At 44.6% G+C, this 21,565-nt stretch overlaps 1 protein-coding gene across 1 annotated transcript in view; it reads left to right on the top strand.

The window, feature by feature from the left end:
• YPEL2 (yippee like 2) overlaps positions 1 to 20,475 on the top strand; it is a 67,720-nt gene extending 47,245 nt beyond the window's left edge. The window contains exons 3-5 of the mRNA XM_054457203.2: positions 8,579 to 8,622; positions 9,613 to 9,721; positions 15,741 to 20,475. Of these exons, the coding sequence (XP_054313178.1) occupies positions 8,579 to 8,622; positions 9,613 to 9,721; positions 15,741 to 15,830 (243 nt within the window). The 3' untranslated portion in view covers positions 15,831 to 20,475. The remainder of the gene's footprint in view (positions 1 to 8,578; positions 8,623 to 9,612; positions 9,722 to 15,740) is intronic.
• The last annotated feature ends 1,090 nt before the right edge of the window (positions 20,476 to 21,565 follow it).

Raw genomic sequence — 21,565 nt, 5'->3', positions numbered from 1 at the left:
CACATCAATAAGTTTGGGGTTTTTGTTTTGTTTTGTTTTGACAGGGTCTCACTCTGTCACCCAATCTGGAGTGCAGTGGTGTGACCTTGGCTTACTGTAACCTCCACCTCCCGGGTTCACATGATTTTCCTGCCTCAGCCTCCCAAGTAGCTGGGATTACAGGCATGCGCCACCATGCCCGGCTAATTTTTGCATTTTTGGTGGAGATGGGGTTTTGCCATGTTGTCCAGGCTGGTCTCGAACTCCTGACCTCAAGTGATCGCCTGCCTCAGGCTCCCAAAGTGCTGGGATTACAGGCTTCAGCCACCACGCCCAGCCTAATGAGGTTTGTTTAAAGCTGTATAATAGAAACATTCTAACAGTAACAAAGTATATAGAGTTTTGAAGTTTATGAAGCACTTGATAAACAGTATGTAACTTCTTTTTTTTTTTTTTTTTTTTTTTTTTGAGATGGAGTCTTGCTGTGTCTCCTAGGCTGGAGTGCACTGGCGCCGTCTCGACAACCTGTGCCTCCTAGGTTCAAGTGGTTTTCCTGCCTCAGCCTCCCAAGTAGCTGGGATTACAGGCATGCATCACCACACCCAGTTAATTTTTGTATTTTTAGTAGAGACGGGGTTTCGCCATGTTGGCCAGGCTGGTCTTAAACTCCTGACCTCAAGTGATCTGCCCTCCTTGGCCTCCCAACGTGCTAGGATTACAAGCGTGAGCCACCACGGCCAGCCCTAACTTATCTCTTATACAAATCTGGTGTGAGTGAGAGCTATTTTATTGTGCCTGTTTTACAGACTAGAAAATTTTGGCTCAGAGAGGTTAATGAGCTTGTTCAAGGTAGTAACATAGCTAGTGTACAGCACAACAAGGACTCGTACCCTGGCAATATGACTCTTTGAAGCTCGTGCAGCTAACACTGTGTATGAGTGGTAAATTGGGGAAGCAAGTGCCAGGTGCTTTAAAAGCGGTGGTGGATTCACAGAAGATTGTAACTGGAAAGTATCATGGGGAACTTCAGTCCCATCCCTCCATTTTAATGGAGACATTGAATTGCAAAGTGGGGAAGCCTTGCCTTTTTGTGTAATAGAGAAAGAGGGAGACCAAAGTCACCAAAGAAAGAGGTTTGAAGAACCAAGTAGGTTAGAGTCAACCTTTTCATCTCTCTCCTCCAGGCTCCCGTAAAGGCCAAAGAGGAGAGGTAGGGACTTTTTACTCTGTGCTTCATTTACCTCACTTGTTGTTCTCAGCAGCCCTAGGAAATGGACATGGTTTCTACTTACAGATGAAAAAGATGTGGTAGCTCAGAGGTTAACTAACTCTTCCAGGGTCAAGTAGCTAATAAGTTGAAGTTGTAAAGCCAGGACTTGAACCTGAATCTTCTGATGCCAAGACTAGATCCTCTTACACTGTGCAGATATGCAAGGGATCACCTAGTTCCCAGATGTTAGATGGTGAGGTAGGTGGGCGTCTGCTTCCCCCATCTCTCTCTGCACCTCCTGAGGCACATGCTTGGTAGCTGATGGTTGATCTTCCTAGAGAGAGAAGGGGGCCGAAGTTTGAGAGGCTCTGCTCCTCTGCTAGACCCTTCATTTAGGGAGAAGTCTGTTCAAGTAAATAGGACTCCAAGGTGAGGACCTGTATCTATCACCAGGGGGAAGAAACTCACACATTTGCTCTGTTGCTGCCTCCTGCTTCAATCCAGAGTATTCATTTTTCAGTGGTTCTCCTACTTTTAAAAGGAGTTTCTGCCTTCCAAACTTGCAAAGGGGCCCAAAATCCGTGGTTTTGGCTACTAAACAGGAAACTCAAAGCCCTTTCCGTTCCTTTGAGCTGGCTGGAAGGGCTGGGCCTGAAACTATTACTTTACTTTAAAGGACAGAAGAAAAGTTTTGTGTGGCTTAAAAAACAAAACAAAAACCCTTTCCTGGAGGCCTGCACACCAGCCTTGGTTGATACACAACATGGAAAAGAGCTGCCTCGTTGCCTGGCAGTAATGACAGCAAACAAATGTGTCTGACAGTCTGTTTGGCATCTCCTGGTCTGAAATTCTGTTTGCTTTATTCTAATTGCTTCCTTAACTTCCTTTCAGTCTCCCCACCTTCGGTACCACCCTCTCTCCAGGCCGTGCCAGGTTGTGCCAGGCTGGGCTGGGCCCCACAGGATCCAGCAGCCCAGCTGGGGCTATTCTTGTCTATCTGCAAGATGTCTGTTGTTCTCCATGGCTGTTTTTCTCATCATAAATGTTGACTTGGCAGGGGCCCCAGAATGGAACCCATGATGGAAAAGTCTTCCAGAGCTCTGCCTCAAAAAACACAGCTGATCCCGAGTGTCAGGCCGAGGAAACAGAGGTTCATAGATACTGCTCCTCAAGGGAACCTGAGTGGCTATGGCCACCAGGACAGCCCTGAGGAGGTTCAGTACCCTTTGTACAGGTGGGCCTCTCCCAGCAGACTCTCTCAAAATAGGCCTGGAGGAAGCCATGGGCCCTTGGAGGTGCCTCAGGGCCTGGCTGGCATTTCTCTGCTCTGCCACGTGCCCTCCCCTACCCCGACTCTCTAGGAATTCTAATCTGTGTCAGGCCAGAGAAAGTGACTCTTAGGCCCAGCCTGGAAGCAGACAGAAACCCCCAGAACATTGGCTTTCACACTTTTAAAATGACATTACCCCTATCAGTAAAATGTTTGAGCATAAACTCCTAATACATATATACTTATTTATAAATTACATATGTGTGCTGCCATGTAATATGTACATTGTAAGCATACAATTTTTAATGAACATTTATATAATTTAAATGGATGAAAGAAAAATTATAAAATTGTTTTAAATTTTATTGAAGGTATATGTGATTGGATATACTCCTTTAAAAAAAAATCTTGGTTTATCACTTTCTGATGCAGTAATTCAAAAGACGCATTCTAATGAGAGGGTTGTTCTTGAAAACTCTTAAGAAAAGTGGTTTTTTGGTTTTGGTTTTGGGTTTTTTCTGTAGAGATGAGGTCTCACTGTGTTGACCAGGCTAGTCTCAAACTCCTGACCTCAAGTGGTCCTCCTGCCTCGGCCTCCCAAAGTGCTGGGATTATAGGCATGAGCCATCACGCCTAGCACTGAAAAGTGTTCTTACAATATTTCAGAAATATCCTTCACAAATATAATTTTAAAAAGAGAATTACAAAATATAAAAATGAACAAGGGTTCAAACCCCTCTGAAACTCTTTGTTTGGAATAGTTTTAAATAGATTAGTGAATTGCTTACAATTCCTAATTGTACAGATACAGGAACAGAGTATGCAGGCATAGATTTTAGAAATGGATTATTATTTTACAAATTTATTGAATTTTAAAAATTTTATTTTTATATTTACATACAGTAAAATTCACTCTTTGGTGAATAGTCATACGAGTTTTAACATAGATAAGTCTTAGGACCTTGGAGTCTTACAGTCTATTTAGTCTTACAGTCTTATAAATATATAGTCTAGGCCAGGCCTAGGCCGAGACCGCGCCACTGCACTCCAGCCTGGATGACAGAGCGAGACTCTGTCTCAAAAAAAAAAAAAAAAAAAAAAAAAAATATATATATATATATATATAGTCTAATAGTGATTATAAGACTTTCTTTTGTTATAGGGCCTAAGAGTACCATTCTTCTGTTACCAAGATAACAGAACAATTCCATCTCTCTTACTAACTCTTACAGTTAAACATTCTTTTTTCCCATAACCTCCAGCAGCCACCGATCTTCTTAGCATAATGTATTTCACATTCATCCATGTTGTTCTGTATATCAATAGTTTGCTCCTCTTTATTACAGAGTAGTATTATATGGATATACCAGTCTATTTATCCAGTCACCATTTGAGACATTTAGGTTGTTTCCAGTTTGGGGCGATAATGAATTAAGCTGTTAAAAACACTCTCATACAGGTTTTTTGTAAACATAGGCTTTCGTTTCACTTGGGTAAATGAAATTGCCAGACTCGTTTCTAAAGTTGCTGTACCATTTTGCAATGTTTGAGAGTTCCAATTGCTACACATTCATGCCAACACTTGGTTTTGTCAGTTAAAGAACAAAAGTTTAACCATTCTTTTTTTTTTTTTTTTTTTGAGACGGAGTCTCACTCTGTCGCCCAGGCTGGAGTGCAGTGGGGCAATCTCGGCTCACTGCAAGCTCCGCCTCCCAGGTTCATGCCATTCTCCTGCCTCAGCCTCCTGAGTAGCTGGGACTACATGCGCCCTCCACAACGCCCGGCTAATTTTTTGTATTTTTAATAGAGACGGGGTTTCACCGCCTTAGCCAGGATGATCTCGATCTCCTGACCTTGTGATCCACCCGCCTCTGCCTCCCAAAGTGCTGGGATTACAGGCGTGAGCCACCGCGCCCGGCCAAAATGTAACCATTCTAATGTGGACTGATTCTGATGAAGTTCAGTTTATCAGTTTTTTTCTCTTTTATAGATTGTGTTTCTGGTGTATCTAAGAACCTCTTCTAACACAAGGTCACAAAGACTTTCTTCTGAATATCCTCCATTTCAAATTAATTTTGTACAAGCATATCATTTTTTAGCCACAAAAATAATATAAGGTAAAAATATTGACAAAAACCAGTTCTCTCTGTAGCACAGGTTTCAGGTACTTTACCATAAGTGAACCCCTTTGTAGTACTTCATCTCATATGCAAAACATTGCAAAGATCCTGCTATTTAAAATCTTGTTTTTTAAAAAAATAAGATTAGCCTTATTCACAGAAACAACAGTATTCACAATACGCTGAAAGCAGAGGCAGAAGAAGAACACCTTTGTCACGTCTAACCCCCACAGTGGAGCCCCTTCCTTCCAGATACCTATACATACAGGACACATACCAGTCCACGGAAGGTCCTAGTGGCAATCCATGTATTGTAACTGTTTAGCAAAACTTATTTTTTAAAGGTAAAATATATAAAATAAGCTAGTATTTTCTCCTTGCCCTGGAGAAAAGGGTTTTCTGGGGGATTGTCTTGCACACCTTGCTGGGATACCACTGCCCTGGTAAGTCTCACAATGTTGCCTGTCTCCCTGTATTTCTAATTGTGTCTGGCAGAGAGTCAGTGATCTAGGAGTGAGAAAGAAGTGAATGCATTCTTCGAAGTCTTTCTCTGTCATTAATGGTGAAGCTCTGTTGCTTCCTGTTACTTTCCTGTCTGCTTTCTTCTGGGATTTGTTTCCCAATAGCCACCTTCTTCTAAGCTCCGAACTTGAAGGTCTTAGCAAATGTTTCTTAGAGGATGACATTTCAAATTACCTGTAACTTAGGACCATGGAATAGTAAGAGAATATAATTTTGAAGCTAGAAGGGGATTTGAAGGTCAGCTAGCTCAAATCTCTTATTAAAACCAAACCAAAAAGAAATGAACTGTAATATCCATAGAATAGAGTACTACTCAGCAACAAAAAGGGAATAAATTGTTGATATGTTCAACATGGATGAATCCTAAAAGAATTGTCCTGAGTGAAAAAAGTCAGACAAACACATATACACTGTAAATGAAAATACATTTCATTTATTTAAAAAATTCTAGACGGAACGCGGTGACTCACATCTGTAATCCCAGCACTTTGGGAGGCCAAGGCAGGCAGATTGGGTGGATTGCTTGAGCTCAGGAGTTTGAGACTAGCCTGGGCAACATGGCAAGATTCCGTCTCTACAAAAAATCCAAAATTAGCCAGGCATGGTGGTGTGCCCCTGTAGTCCCAGCTACTCGGGAGGCTGAGGCAGAAGGATCACATGAGCCCAGGAGATCAAGGCTGCAGTGAGCCATGATCGTGCCTTTACACTCCAGCCTGAGTGACAGAGCGAGTCCTTGTCTCAAAAAAAGATTCCAGAAAATACAAATTATAGTGACAGAAAGCTGTAATTGCCTATGGATCTATAAGTGGTAAGAGGATGAGGAGGGGAGGATTCAGAGGGATATGAGGAGATGTTTGGGTGTCATGAGTAGTTTAATCTTGATTGTGGTGATGGTTTCACAGGTATATACAGATATCAAAACTCATCCAATAGTACACTTCACATATATACCGTTTATTATGTCACTTATAGTTCAATAAAGTTGTTTATAGAAAACAAAAGAAACTAGAGACAATTTAGTTGACTCAGAATATTTAATAAATGACTACTGTGTGCCAGATGCACATGCTTATGTGTTGGGCATTCAGAGAGAGATTGAAGACACGGCGCACACCTTCAGGGAGCTCACAGTCTACTGAGGGAGTGAGATAAATAAACAGATGATTTCAATCCAGGATGCTAGTGCTAAGACAAAGGAAAACAGGCTGGGTGCGGTGGCTCATGCCTGTAATCCCAGCACTTTGGAAAGCTGAGGCAGGTGGATTGTTTAAGCCTAGGAGTTCAAGACCAGCCTGGGCAACATGGCAAGACTCTGTCTCTATAATTTTTTTTTTTTTAAATAGCTGGTTGTGGTGGTATGCACCTGTGGTCCCAGTTACTCAGGAGGATCGCTTGAGCCCAGAAGGTGGAGGCTGCAGTGAGTCATGGTCACACCACTGTACTCCAGCCTGGGTGACAGAGTGGGACTGTCTTGGGGGAAAAAAAAAGGAAAGAAAGAAAAAGGAAATGCAGGGAACATGAAGAGTCCAGAACATGGGTATCATTGGGTGCCTTTTTTTGGGGAGGTTAGGGAAAGCTTAATGAAAGAGGGGAGCTGAGCTGAGGCTTGTTGGGTCAGGTGGAAGAGCCTCCCCATCAGAGGGAACTTCATGGGCAAAGTTAATATAATGCAACTTCCAGGAATTGCCTGTGGTTCGGCCTGACTGGAGTGAAGGACATAATGGGGAAGTAGCAAGAGAAGAGGCTGGAGACGTGGCATGGCCAGGTTGTGAAGCCCTGGAGTGGTGTTTGTGCTCCAGGATTGAACAGTGTGGCCAGGTCTAGACCTGTGTCACTGGGACATTATCTTATCCACACACTCAGCATGGACTTCCAGGTTCCAGGTTTTGAGGCTTTGACACTTATAGCTGCTCAGTTGTAGCCTGGAAGCTGCTATATTCCCCAGGGATGTTTCAAGACCCCCCCCCCCAGAAAGGAGAGAATTGGTTTGGGTCTGGGCACCAGCTGGGGAATATCTGCCTGCCCCTTGCAGATGCACCTGGGAGTGAAGGTGTCTGGTGTATTTGAATGTTGGAGGCAACCAACAATCCAGCTGCCCCAGAGGCAGTTTTTCCACAAGTAAAGAATTTTGTTGGCTGGGTGCGGTGGCTCACACCTGTAATCCCAGTACTTTGGGAGGCCGAGGCAGGTGGATCACCAAGGTCAGGAGTTGAAGACCAGCCTGGCCAACGTGGTAAAACCCTGTCTCTACTAAAAATACAAAAATTAGCCGGGTGTTGTGGCGCACACCTGTGGTCCCAGCTACTCAGGAGGCGGAGGCAGGACAATCGCTTGAACTCAGGAGATGGAGGTGCAGTGAGCCGAGATCGCGCAACTGCACTCTGGTCTGGGTGACAGAGCAAGACTCCATCTCAAAAAAAAAAAAAAAAAAGGAATTTTGTCTTTCACACTGGCTGGTATCACTGATCCCTGACGTCCTGCACATCTGACAAAAATGATTGTCTCACGTGCTTATCTGAGTCCTATCTGGTGCTCACCTACCCTCTGGTCATCTGTTAGCCACTCACCTCCTTGTTTGTTGGTTGGTTTTCAGAGCAGACTAAGATATTAAATTCAGGACGCCGTTGTTAGACCACATTAAAAATGCAGGCAGCAGTGCAGAACATGGCTGGCTCATGTCAGGCCGACTTCTCAGTGTAACCAGAGAAGGAAAACATGGACAGGGCCCGTGTTAATGGAAGCAGACGCCAGATTGCATGGCAGGCTCTGGCTCCTGTTTCTCCTGTTCCCTGCCACCCTCCAGCCAAAAGAAAGAAACTCATATGTAAGCTAGAGGTTAAAGTGGAATGGCTGCTTCATGAGCATTTCTGTGATGCAGAGATCAAGTCGCTTACATCTCAAAAGAGCTCCTATGCTCCCATTTAGGATTGTAAACTGTCATGGCATTTAGGATCTTCTAGAAGGCATGACAAGCGATAAGTGTGGGTTGAATAGTTTATTCTTGGGTCGGGCATTTTTTTGCTACCTTTGGTAGGGCTGGACCAAGAGGCCAAGCGAAGGAGCTTGTGGTGGTTTCCATGCCTGGGCCAGCCTGGGAAAGCTGTGGCCAGCACAGATGGCTGAAATCAGGTGGGACCAGGAAACGCCAATGTGGATTAATGATCTCAGGTGAACTAATTATATCAGGCAATGTCAGGAGGGAAGAAGTTTTTAATGACATAGTGGGTTTGGGTTTTTTTCATTTTCTCACCTGGGCTAGTGAAAACAGTCCGGTGGGCCGGATCGAGCTTTGTGGCTCTGTTTATTCTGCCCTCTTCTCCACCCCCACACCATCTGCCAGCGGGACCATTAACTGGCTCAGTACTTCCTTTTGCTGTGTCAGTCCTGGAAGGTCATGTTTACTGTGATTGGGGTTGGTTTCCCAAATGGATAGGTGAAATGGATGTCTAACTATCGATTTGTTTTCTTGCATTTCAGTCGTTCCAAGGAAGTCAAGGACGAGCATACCTCTTTAACTCAGTGTGAGTGCCTCTGAATGGTACATTCCTTGTGGGGTACAGATTCGAGGGACGGGAAAAAGCAATCCTTGGTGATGATTAAACAATGAACCCTGCCTGTCTGCTACAGTAAAACTCTGTGGAGCATTAATCTCCACAATTGGTAGTCAGTTACCTTTGGGGGGAACATTTCTTGCCAACATCTCTGGCTAAAAATAATATATTCACTGCATTCCCCTCAGAGGGCACACCAGAGGACTGTAGTCCCACAGGGAAGAAGCTGAGGAGATTCTGAGAGCCTCAACATGAAGGGCTCATGATGAGATCTGAGATGTGTCACTGGGGAAAAGAATAGGGGTGAAAAAGACACCAAGATCTGCTGCGGGACCTAAGGAGGAAGGAAGGCCCACTTCGGGCAGACGCATAGTTGCCAGGGCCCTCAGCCATCCCCAGGCACCAGGTTTATCACCTCTTCCCTGGGAAGGGAAGGTGAAGCCTACATAAGCCTGATAAACTGTAAAAATGGAAATCTGGCCTGTGGCTTGAGCTGGGCACCCTGTGAAGGAGTAGAGCCTATTCAGCACCCAGGGATCACTCATTCCTGTATCAGGACCACACTGTGCTATCATGTGTGGCATCTTCAGCTTCATTCAGTTCTCAGTGAGCTGTGAGGACCTGTGCCCCTGGCTGTGGACTTCACAGTGTGGCTGTCAGCTTGTCCCCCTAAGTCACAGATTTAAAGTATTTGTTAGAAATATTAAAATTTTAAGCAAACTCTCAACCATAAAGATTATTTCAGTAGACCCACTCCACTAGAACTTGCAGATCTGAATTTCCTTCCAGCTGAGATATTTCCCTGTGGCCACCTTTTGGGGATTGGTTTAGATCTGCTCAGCTCAGGGTTGGCTCCCCTTGGGACAGCCTTGCCCAGTTAATTTTTGCTGGAAGCTCAGCTTGAATGACTGATGTGCGTGTTACTAACTACCCACTCTCTCTTTTTGTGCCTCGACATAGAGTTAATGTGGGCTGTGGGCCTGCAGAAGAGCGAGTGTTGCTAACAGGACTGCATGCAGTCGCAGACATTTACTGTGAAAACTGCAAAACCACTCTGGGCTGGAAATACGTAAGTATAAAGGAGTCTGGTTGGTAGAGGGCTGGAAGGGAATTGCCAAGAGCCTTATACCAGAATACTTTCTTCTACTCGCTTTCCATGGCCTTGTGGGATTGTCCTAGACCAGGATAGTCACCTGTCTACCACACTCATTCTTTCCTTTCTGTTGATACATTTCCCTCCTCCTATTCATTCCTTCACATCTACCCCCTGAGACACACACCCCTTTAGATTTAATAAATAATAATAGTAATGGCATATAACCTTACTCGACAGCTCACTAGATGCCAGGCATACATCAGCAGCCTTAGAGGTTAGGTGCTATCTTCACCTCTATTTTATGGATAGGGATACTGAGACTTAAGGAGGTTAATAGTATGTCCAAGGCAATCTAGCCATTAAATAGCCACACCAGGATGGGAATCCATGTAATATTCTGTTATGTATTTTTTATTTCTAAATTTTTCATTCTCAAAGGACGTGACCATGTAGTAGTATTCTGACATAGAGCCCATCCTGTTTTTTAAACATTAGGCAAATTTATTTTATTTTATTTTGAGACAGAGTTTTGCTCTGTCACCCAGGCTGGAGTGCAGTGGCGCAATCTCAGGTCACCACAACCTCCGTCTCCCAGATTCAAGCGATTCTCATGCCTCAGCCTCCCAAGTAGCTGGGATTACAGGCATGCATCACCACGCCTGGCTTATTTTTTGTATTTTTAGTAGAGACAGGATTTCACTATGTTGCTCAGGCTGGCCTCAAACTCCTGACCTCAGGTGATCCACCCTCCTCGGGCTCCCAAAGTGCTGGGATTACAGGTGTGAGCCACCATGCCTAGCCAACAAATTTATTTTTTAATAAATAGAGACAGGGTCTCACTATGTTGCTCAGGCTGGCCTCAAACTGCTGAGCTCAAGCAGTCTTCCCAACTTGGCCTCCCAAAGTGTTGGGATTATAGGCGTGAGCCACTGTTGCCTGGTCCAGAACCCATGTTCTGAAGCCACTATACTTTGATGCTCCAATAAATGTTCCTAAAACACCTAGGTCCCAGGCCCTGAGCAAGGCATTATCGAAAACTGCCTTAATTAACATCCACTGTCAGATGTGGTCATGGCTGGACCTCTCCCAAATGGACAATTATTCTTTCATTGTTTAACTCAGCAAAAAATGTTAAGGTCCCTTTGGAGCCTAGGGAAAGTGAGCAGTCCTTTGCCAGAGTGAGAGGAGGGAAGGGCTGGGATCTGCTGCTTGAACGCAGGGGACTAATTGTCCTAACATGCGCTGGGATCACCACATAACCATAGACACTGCCCCTACAATCCCTCTAGCTAGTGGTTAAGAACCATGTAGGCAGCTAGAGTCAGGTTCAAATTTGGGATCCATGACTTATTTGTCTGTGTGTCCTTGGACAAGCTACTTAGCTTCTATGCTAAGTTTCCTCATACTTACAGAGTTGGTTTGAGTGTTAAATAGGATCATGCCTATAAAACACTTAGGTCATCACCTTGCATAGAGCATGTCAGTGAAAATTAACTTAAATTGTTATTTTTATTATTGGCAGATTTCTTTCAGCCTGCATGTGTACATCCATGCATTGCACATTCCTTTCTATTCTTGCCCTCCCTGTCATTGTGAGGATATTGAAAAGTTGGTCTTCCTGTCTCTGGGAAGGCAGTTTAGTCCATGTAAAATGTCTCAAATTCCCTGTCCTGTCATATGGCTCATGAACTGCCTCTGGCTTCTGAAGGAGCCTGAAGGAGTTGTCAAACCTGCCGCAGAGTGCTGACGATATGTCAGTGTAGGTTCATCCATTGTAACAAATGTTCTAATCTGGTGTGGGATTTTGATAGTGGGGGAGTCTGGAGGTGGGTAGCAGATATGTGGAAAATCTCTGTACTTTCTGCTCAATTTTGCTGTGACCCTAATGCTGCTCTAAAAATAACATCTTTTGGGAAAAAAAATATATTTGCACACATATAAAATAATGTGAGCAATACATGCCAGGCACAGAATTATGATTCCATTGAAATAGTTTGAAAATGTGGAAATCATTAAAAAAAAAACAAAAAACTGCCCCAGGTGGAATCTGGTAGCACTGCCTTTAGATTCCATTTTCCCCATCTCCCTGGAAACATTCAGGATTACAAACAAAAATGGGGCCAGGCGTAATAGCTCAGGCCTGTAACCCCAGCAGTTTGGGAGGCCAAGGTGGGTGGATCACCTGAGGTCAAGAGTTCGAGACCCGCCTGGCCAACATATAGTGAAACTCCATCTCTACCAAAAATACAAAAATTAGCTGGGCATGGTGGCGGATGCCTGTAATCCCAGCTACTCAGGAGGCTTAAGCAGGAGAATCTCTTGAACCCAGGAGGCGGAGGTTGCAGTGAGCCGAGATCATGCCATTGCACTCCGGCCTGGGCAACAGAGTGAGACTCTATCTCAAAACAAACAAACAAACAAAAAAACCTACACAGTGTGTTGTGTGGTGCCAAGATGGGTTAGCCACAGCTTCCTATGGTTGGCTTGGTTGTTCCTGTGGGAGAAGCTGGATTTGGCCATTCTATTCCCTCTGTACAGTCACGGGCCCCCTCTGGGTGATCTGGGGTGGGGGACACAGTTCTAATTGTGATTATCCAGAAATGTTCTTCATTGCTTCTTGGCCTTTTGGCTAAGATCAAGTGCAGAAAAGTTCTGCCCCTGCCCCTGTTTCCCAGCCTCTTGGCTGTCTTACTGCCCCAAAGATGTGTTGGATTGAAGATACATGACAAGCCTGAGTTGGTTGGTTTTGCTCCCCACTTGAGGTTCAGGTAAAACGATTCATTCTTTTGACAAAGGTTTATCAAAAGCCTTTGACTAAATACCAAAAAAATGGATAAGATCCAGTGCCTGTCCTCAAAGCGTTGACAGTCATGATGCCAGCTGAGGAGGAAAACCAACATGAAAACAGATCAAGCAGCCTGACAAGTACTGTGATGTGCACAGCACAGCAGGGAAACACCCAACACCCCAAATATGCATCCGTCACCTCCTATGTGCCAGCCCAGGGCGCCTTTTTTTTTTTTGAGATGGAGTCTCACTCTGTCACCCGGGCTGGAGTGCAATGGTGTGATCTCAGTTCACTGCAACCTCCACCTGCCGGGTTCAAGCAATTCTTCTGCCTCAGCCTCCAGAGTAGCTGGGATTACAGGTGCGCGCCACCACGCCCGGCTAATTTTTTTGTATTTTTAGTAGAGATGGGGTTTCACCATGTTGGTCAGGCTGGTCTCGAACTCCTGACCTTGTGATCCGCCCACCTCAGCCTTTCAAAGTGCTTAGATTACAGGTGTGAGCCACCGTGCCCAGCCCTAAATTTTTTGTATTTTCAATAGAGACACAGGTTCACCATGTTGGTCAGGCTGGTCTCCATCTCCTGACCTCAGGTGATCCCCCCACCTTGGTCTCCCAAAGTGCTGGGATTACAGGTGTGAGCCACCACACCTGGCCCTCCTTTCATTCCATTGTTAACTCTGTGAAGTAGGTGTGAATCTCCCAGTTGTGTAAGTGATGCTTCAATGTTGGGAAGCAGTAGAGGCAGGATTAGTTGGGGTGTTTCTGTTGACACCAGGTCTAGTGCACTTTCCATTGGAATCCAATTCTGACATTTTCCAAATGCCTCTGTGTCTCTGGGCTATTGATTTATTTTATTTATTTTTTGAGACAGGCCCCAGGCTGGACTGCAGTGGTGCAGTCTGGCTCACAGCAGCCTCAACCTCCTGGGCCCAGATGATCTTCCTGCCTCAGCCTCACAAGTAGTTAGGACCACAGGTGCATGACATCACACCGAGCTGATTTTTGTATTTTTTTTTTTTTTTTTTTTTTTTTGTAGAGATGAGGTTTTGTCATGTTCCCCAGGCTGGTCTCAAACCAGCCTCAAGCAGTCTTCCTGCCTCAGCCTCTCAAAGGGTTGGGAGTATGGGTGGGGCCACCACGCCTGGCCGAATTTTTTTTTTCATAATAGGAAACTCTTTTTCTTAGTTTTGCTTTCTCCTGCTTCCCCCCTACCTAAACACATTACCGCGGAACAATGGACCTTATTCCCAAAACACATTGCTCTGTCATGTGTATACACGCATGTGTGCGTGTGTGCACAGAGACAGGGAATAATGAAGTGTCAGGGAAATTGCTGCTCTGGTGTGCCTGAGCTCTTGTTCTGAAACACAAAGCCCGTGAGCTCTAGAACAGAAGACACAGTTGATACAGCTGTGACCCAGAACCCCCCAAGGGTACACCTCAATTCCTTACTAATTCTGGGGGCTCAGGGAACGGCTGATGTCCACTGCTTGTGCATCTGGAGCTGAGACACAGATGACCAGTGTTTTTCAGAGAATACACCAAGATGTTCTTATGTGTGTATCTCTGCAAACAAAAGAGCCCTTTATCCTCTGCCTCTGCAGGACTTCTTTCGGTGGGGTTTATTCACTGGGAGAGCCCACAGTGCTGTGGGTTTAGAAAAGTCACCTGCCAGGTGGTTAGTATGACGTTCTCCTTCTGGGGGCCTGGCAGTTGGGTGGGGCTTAAGGACTGCCAGGTTCTCTGGCCTGGAGTTTATACAGCTCCTGTCTCCACACATCTGACATAGAAGCAGCAAGAAAAACTGATTGAAAAGGAGACCTGTTTGGCCTCACAGTATTTTGTTCCTCTCCCTGTCTTCTCTAAGCCTAACAATTACAGTTTAAAATTAGAACCAGGCGGCCGGGCGCGGTGGCTCACGCCTGTAATCCCAGCACTTTGGGAGGCCAAGGCGGGTGGATCACGAGGTCAGCAGATTGAGACCATCCTGGCTAACATGGTGAAACCCCGTCTCTACTGAAAATACAAAAAAAAATTAGCCGGGCGTGGTGGTGGGCTCCTGTAGTCCCAGCTACTCGGGAGGCTGAGGCAGGAGAATGGCTTGAACCCAGGAGACGAGCTTGCAGTGAGCCGAGATCGCACTACTGCACTCCAGCCTGGGCAACTGAGCAAGACTCCGTCTCAAAGTAATAAGAAATAAAATTAGAACCAGGCTTTCTTATGTTCTTAGAAACTAGCAGGAATGATACAGCAACTTTATGGATCTAACCCAGGGCAAACTTCCGTTAGCACCAGTAAACCAAGATTTATATATATGTAAATTTATATATGTAAATGTACTAATTCATTCAGCAATTATGTATTGAAATTCTGTTGTGTGCCAGGCAGTCTTCTAAGGCTACAGCCATGAGCTAAACATGAAAGTCTCTGCACTCCATGAAGTTTATATTGTAGTCATGGGAGACAGAGCATAAACAAAATAGAAATGCAAATTATAATGTGTGTTCAGAAGTGAGAAGTACAGTGAAGAAAACTAAAGCAGGGGTTGGGGCAGAAGGGAGAGAGGGAGTACTGGAGTGGAAGTTGGATTTTAAGTAGGGTAGCTGGGGAAGACCTTACTGAGGGGGTGACATTGCAAAGACTTAAATGAGCGAAGCTCCTGGAAAATTGTGTTGTAATATTGTGAAAGTCCTGGTGTTGCCTCAGTTCTGCAGCTAAGCGAGGGGGACGTAAAGCGCTTGAGGGGTAGGAATCATCTCACTGAGTCAGGGTGAAGCTGGGACCAGACCGTGGTGACGCTGATACCTGTCATCTGCCCCTGCTTCTCTGCTACAAAAGTCATTTCCTTGGCCGGGTGCGGTGGCTCACACCTGTAATCCCAGCAGGCATGAGGGAGGCCAAGGTGGGCGGATCACCTGAGCTCAGGAGTTAGAGACCAGCCTGGCCAACGTGGTGAAACCCCATCTTTACTAAAAATACAAAAATTAGCCAGGTGTGGTGGTGGGTGCCTGTAATCCCAGCTACTTGGGAGGCTGAGGCAGGAGAATCGCTCGAACCTGGGAGGCGGAGGTTGCAGTGAGCGGAGATTGCGTCATTGCACTCCAGCCTGGGTGACAGAGTGAGACTGCCTCAAAAAAGAAAAAAAAAAAATCATTTTCTTGTCTTTGGTCATTCAGTATCTCTTCTCTTCTGTATTTCCTAGGAACATGCTTTTGAAAGCAGCCAGAAATATAAAGAAGGCAAATACATCATTGAACTAGCACACATGATCAAGGACAATGGCTGGGACTGATTGGACAGCATCTACCCAACCCAGTGTCCACGTGAACGCCATTCAACTGAACATTCTTCCCAAGCGTGAGAGAGTGACTGACACTTGGTTCCATCCATTTAGGGGCCTTGCCATCCGGGGCATCCTCCCACCCTGACGCCATCTTTCTGGTGACCGGCCTCTAAATCGCTGTCTCTCTGTCTCTTTGCTTTGTATCTGTTTGTGAGTTGATCCTGGCTTCTCTCTCTGTTCTAGTTTTGGCTGAAAACAAAACAACAAAAGGAACAGATCCTTGACCGCATGGCGGCAGCCCACCTTGGTAAGGGCCCCAGGGCCCATGCGAGAGCTGCCTGATGGCCTCTTGTCAGGAGAGCAGTGGCACGGGGGCCTGAGGAAGACGGAAAGGGGAAACTCTAAGGGTCCTGGCACGGGGAAGGGGTGGAAGGGTGGAGGTAGGAACAAAATTGCGCCGCTCCTGGAGACCTGATAACTTAGGCTTGAAATAATTGACTTGTCTAAAAGGACAAAGAGAAAAAAAAAATACCTCATGACTGCATTCTCTCTGACCAGAAGCTTCTGTTCCTGACACCAAATGTGCCAGGTTAGCAAATGAGCACAAGATGTGGCCCTGATTCTAGTTGGCGGGGCAAGGGCCTGGTTCTCCTGGGCTGAGTGGGGGAGTGTCCTGGCAGCAGCTTGACTTGGGCAGTGGCCAGGTGGGTGCGATGACTGATGCCTCACTCAGTCTCTGAACAATCATCATCTTTGCCTCTTTAGCCACCATAGATAAGGTGTGAGGGGACTGCTGTTTGCAATGGGCTTACCATCCAAATATCCCAAAGGCTTTGACCAGCAACCAAGTAAAATCAGTAATTGAGGAGAGCAGGGCACAAAGGGGCTGCAGTTTGGGAGCCCCTGAAGAAATGGCTCAGATATTGAGTCAGAGAAATAAAAAGTAGGATCAGTTAGCAATTCTAACTGCCCTTCCTTCTGACCCCTCATAAGCGGAGTGTGGTGAGGGAGGGGACTGGGTAGGGGTCATCCCAGGAGGAGGGGTTTAGATTGGAACCAGTTCAGGTTCGGTGCATCTTTCCTCTTCGGTTTTACAGTGGCTTCCGTGGGATCGTCAATTTCTTGTTCATAGAGTTTCGGGTGTTTTTCTCCAGTCTTGTTACAGTAGACTGTAGAAAGCACGGGCCCCAGGCTCTGAGTTTAGTAATAACCTGGCTGGTAGATTCCTCATGCCCCTAATTGTCCCACTTAGGCCTGAATGTCTTGCATGGAGAGAAATCTCCTGTCAGTGTGGTCCAGCAGCAGGGAGGAGTTCTGCCCGAATTCCGATATCACCCCCTCCCCCTTCCAAACAGCCTTCGATTAGGGAAGTGGAGAGCACATCCCTGTAAGGCCCATAAGAGAAAGAGGAGTTTGTTACATTTAATTAACACTGTGAAGTCTGTTCTACAGCAATTCAGCCAGTACACAGAGTATGACTGAAACTCATTTAACTGGGTTAATTTCATTTCTTAGACTGAATATATTATTGTTAAGATACATGTGCGTGTTAGGTAATTCTCAGCATCTCCTCCAAGTTAGGCCGACCTTCTCGGAAAATTCACCCTAAAAGCCTCACAAAAGAATGAGTTCATGGGGAGATTCTGTAAAGTGATGAACTGAGATGAAAGCAGCCAACAGCTCAGGAGCTTTTCAGAATCGCATCTGCAGCAGAACCAATTTCCATTCAGAGCGTGTCCTTGGTGGAAATGCTTTTTTGTGTGTCTCCACGCGCTGATGGTGGAATGGGAGCCCCAAGACAGGTGTGGGCTTGCCCTGCCAGGGGCAGGTGGCAGGACTGACAGAAACCTGGATAGCTCCAGGATTCTCAGGAGAGAGCCCCTGTACGACAAATGGATTCTTAGAAATCGACTTTTGTTCCCCAAGGCTTCTTGTCCAGATCTTTCCAGTGCTTTCATAGCCCTGGGAGATCAAGTTTTCTCCCCACTTTACTGCAAGGTAGACTGAGGTTCAGAAGAAATACTGAATTTCTGCTCCCAGAAGAACAGTTTCTCTGGCTCACAGGCCCAAGTTCTCAATGAAATCGTTTTTTAACTTTCACATTCCTAAGTTGGCTTCCCGGCACAGAAGCCATGGATTTCCCCTCTCTCCCTTCCCCTCCTCAAGGAAATAGTCTTCTTTTATGGATTTTCATTGGACCCTTTCCTCAGGGATTGTCCTGGCTGTTTATTGATGGTCCTTCCCATAAGAAGAAAATGGGGGTTAAACATGGGGTAGGTATTTTGTCTTTCAAACTACAAATGGAATGTGGTGACATAAACTAGACATGGGGTGCCCTCAAGTTTCCAAGGGGACCAATGTGCCACTGTTCTTCCTTGGGGATGAGGCCTTTGACTGTTGGATGGATCAGAGCAGGCTCCAGTTGGACCCTGGTTCTGAATGTTTTTTTTTTTTTTCAGTGACTATCCAGTGAGCCTCCAGTGGGTGCAAGGCGCCATACTTGCTGTGAGAGAGCTGAGTAGAGTGTTGGTTTTTCCATAACTACAGGGGAAAAAAAACTCATTAGGCTTTCCCTTTGTGTCAATGAAACCAAAAGTGCTTCTTACAACGTTCGCTCTGTTCATGGGTTGTCTATCTAACATTGAGCAGCATTGGAGAGGCCACAGCTGAGCTATGGAGATGCTAAATTAACTCATGGCCTCAGTCAGTTCATTCTTTAATTTCCTCACCAAATTATTGACTTAGAGCATAACCAAAGACCTCATTCATTCACCCCAGGTGGGTTGGGGGAATTGGAGTTTGTTGGTGAAGTTTGGGGGCGGGGTGTGGGGTACTAGTAGAGACAGGGTAAGGAGACGTGAGAAAGGGAAAGGCATGAAGTTCTATACCTCAGCCAGCAGCTGCCTTCGTTTGGAACTGAAGTCCAGCCAGCAGACTCTCTAGCTCCATCTCCCCTGCGCCACCCTAGGTCATATGACCTTGGCCACCTTGGAGTAGACCCAGACCCCTCGGGACCCGGGACATTAGTCTCAGGCTGCTGATGGATTGATTTGACATGAATCAAATACAGCCAAACTCGATACCCACAAGCTGTCAGCTGGACCTGACTGAGTGTTCTTCCTGAGTTCACGAGGATAGGCTAGAGTGCATTTTTACTGGTGGATCAGTGTGTGCAAAAGAGATGACCCTTTATAAAGAGATTTTCAAGTGGATATATATAAAAGAAACAGTTGCTTGTAAAATATACTTTTGTAAATAATATTTAATTTTTTAAATAATATATTTGGTGCTGTTTTCTCAGATCCCCTGAGAGCACTTGTTATTTTCATTTTAAATTCTATGGTTTTGTTTGCATTTCTTGAAGTATATTTTAAGGGAAACAGTGATCACCAATACATGTTTTCAGTTTGTTTTTTTTTTTTAAGGTCTCTATCACTTTAATCTGGATCAAGGCTTTAAAGCAATGCCTCTCTGCATTTTTTCCCCAGTGGAACAGACTCTGCAGTACATTAATCAGGTTGAGAATTGAAATATTTTCTTGCATCAGTATTGGCTAGAAAAGAAAATAAATAAAACCAAGTTAATTTAGTAGTAACAACTTACAGTGATTCTTCCTGTTGGAAGAATTTCCAACAAATCAGAATCATGTTTTTAATTGTGCGTGTGTGCGCGCGCATATGTGTAAAAAGCACTTTCAATTGTGCCTCCTGTTTTCTCGAGTTGGGACACTTTAACTACAGTTTACACCTCGGGCGCATAAAGTTTTTCTTCTCTTTCTGGTCGTTTCTGTTTCTGAGTGGACCAACAGCAGAACCCACGAGGATTTTTTGTTTTCCTGAGCATGGAGCTGTTGCGGGTTTGCTCCTTTTTCTTGCTTTGCGTGCTCAGCTTTTACAGACTGTAAAGGAGACGTGTTGTTTGTGAAGATGGAGCAGAGTCAAATCTGTGCTTCTAACTGAGATGAGAGTGTATTAATCACGTATCGCAGGGCTCCAGCTGTTTTAGAAGCCGCATCATGTTAAACATTAACTGGTTTGGATTAAAAGAACATTAATATTATAATACACATATCTTAGTGGTAAACAGCTTTTTTTTTTAAGGTCAGATTGCCTCAGGTTCAGAAAGAGGCTGAGAAATCAAATCTTGAACACAATCAACTTACATATTTTAAAGGAATCTGCCTCAAATGAGAAAATACGCTAGTTGTCTAGATAGAGGAAAGAGATATTTACTTTTTTAAAAATTAAAATAGTTATGAAATCTGGCAGAAAAGGTAAAGCCGAGAAGAAACTATGAAAGCTATTCTCATGTTACCAAATTTTATCTGCCCATATGTTTTTGTATAACATTTCGGTGACAGTGGGAGTCGGTTCCCTTTCCCAGCCTGCAGAGACTATCTTCCAATACAGAATCTGTCTATTTATGCTTGTGTTTACAAACTGTATTTGTTGGGTTTGGGTTTTTGTTTTCTTTGGTGGCATTTTTCAGGTCACTTTGCTTCTATAACAAAGGTAATTGTTTTCAAATAATTTGTCTTCACCTTTTCCCGTATTTGTACATAGTGATTCAGTATTAGAGAAAAGTGCATTGTTTCTGTCATATTTCCAATCTGTGTTGGTGCTCATTTGAGAAAATAAAAGTTTTCAAATATTAACTCTTTGAAGAGCTCATCTGTCTTCGTTGACCCAGTGTGTTTGATCTTGACATTTCATATTAAAGTATTTAAAGGCCTATCTAAACCCAGTCACAGATCTGTCGACTGAGACCCTAAGGGCTTGTTTTTCCCAAGGACAGTCAGCTAACTAATGAATAAACAGCAGGTCTCCTGCTTATCTGCAAATGCTTCTCCTGGCTTTAGATATCAGAAATGCATGAGTGACCTTTATCCAGTTCTGTGTACAAAGCCCCATATTCATAGACTCTGCAGACTTTTCTGATGACACCAATTTCTTTGGAAATAGTATTGCATGAACTAAAGGGAAAAAAAGAAGTAAAACAACAAAATTATGTCAAAAAGGGGTGGTATCATCTCTGATTGGCTAACAGAGACCAGTATTCACAGTTATAACATATGGCATATCAGATTTTCTCATTTTTATTTTATTTTTATTATCAACACATATTTATTAAACATGTGTTTGATTCCTGGCACTAGGCAAGGCAGTTCTATCATCCTAATAAATAAGCTGTTTTTGTTTGCCAAGTACTTTTCCTCCAGTCTGATCCATATGCACACACTGTCTTGTATATCCGGTCATTGTAAGTAAATTTTGTGAGCTGGTGCCTTCATTTAATATAAGCTAAACAATTTTGTCTCGGCATCATCATTATTTTATTTTTTATTTTTATTTTATTTTATTTTTGAGACAGAGTCTCACTCTGTTGCACAGACTGGAGTGCAGTGGCACCATCTCGGCTCACTGCAACCTCCGCCTCCTGGGTTCAAGTGATTCTCCTGACTCAGTCTCCTGAGTAGCTAGGATTATAGGCACGTGCCACCACCCTGGCTAATTTTTGTATTTTTGGTAGAGATGGGGTTTCACCATGTTGGCCAGGCTGGTCTCGAACTCCTGATCTCAAGTGATCTGCCCACGTCGGCCTCCCAAAGTGCTGGGATTACAGGTGTGAGCCACCGTGCCCAGTTTATCATTTTATACTATATCTTAAAGTACCTTTTCAAAAGCTTGCTTCCATATCTTAAGGAGTACGCATCTTGTACAGGCAGCCAAAATGGCAAAGAAGAT

The sequence above is a fragment of the Pongo pygmaeus genome, chromosome 19 (genome assembly GCF_028885625.2).
Source record: "Pongo pygmaeus isolate AG05252 chromosome 19, NHGRI_mPonPyg2-v2.0_pri, whole genome shotgun sequence".
NCBI lineage: Eukaryota > Metazoa > Chordata > Mammalia > Primates > Hominidae > Pongo > Pongo pygmaeus.
Note: the sequence above shows the minus strand (reverse complement) of the source record. Positions and strands in the feature narration are given on the sequence as shown.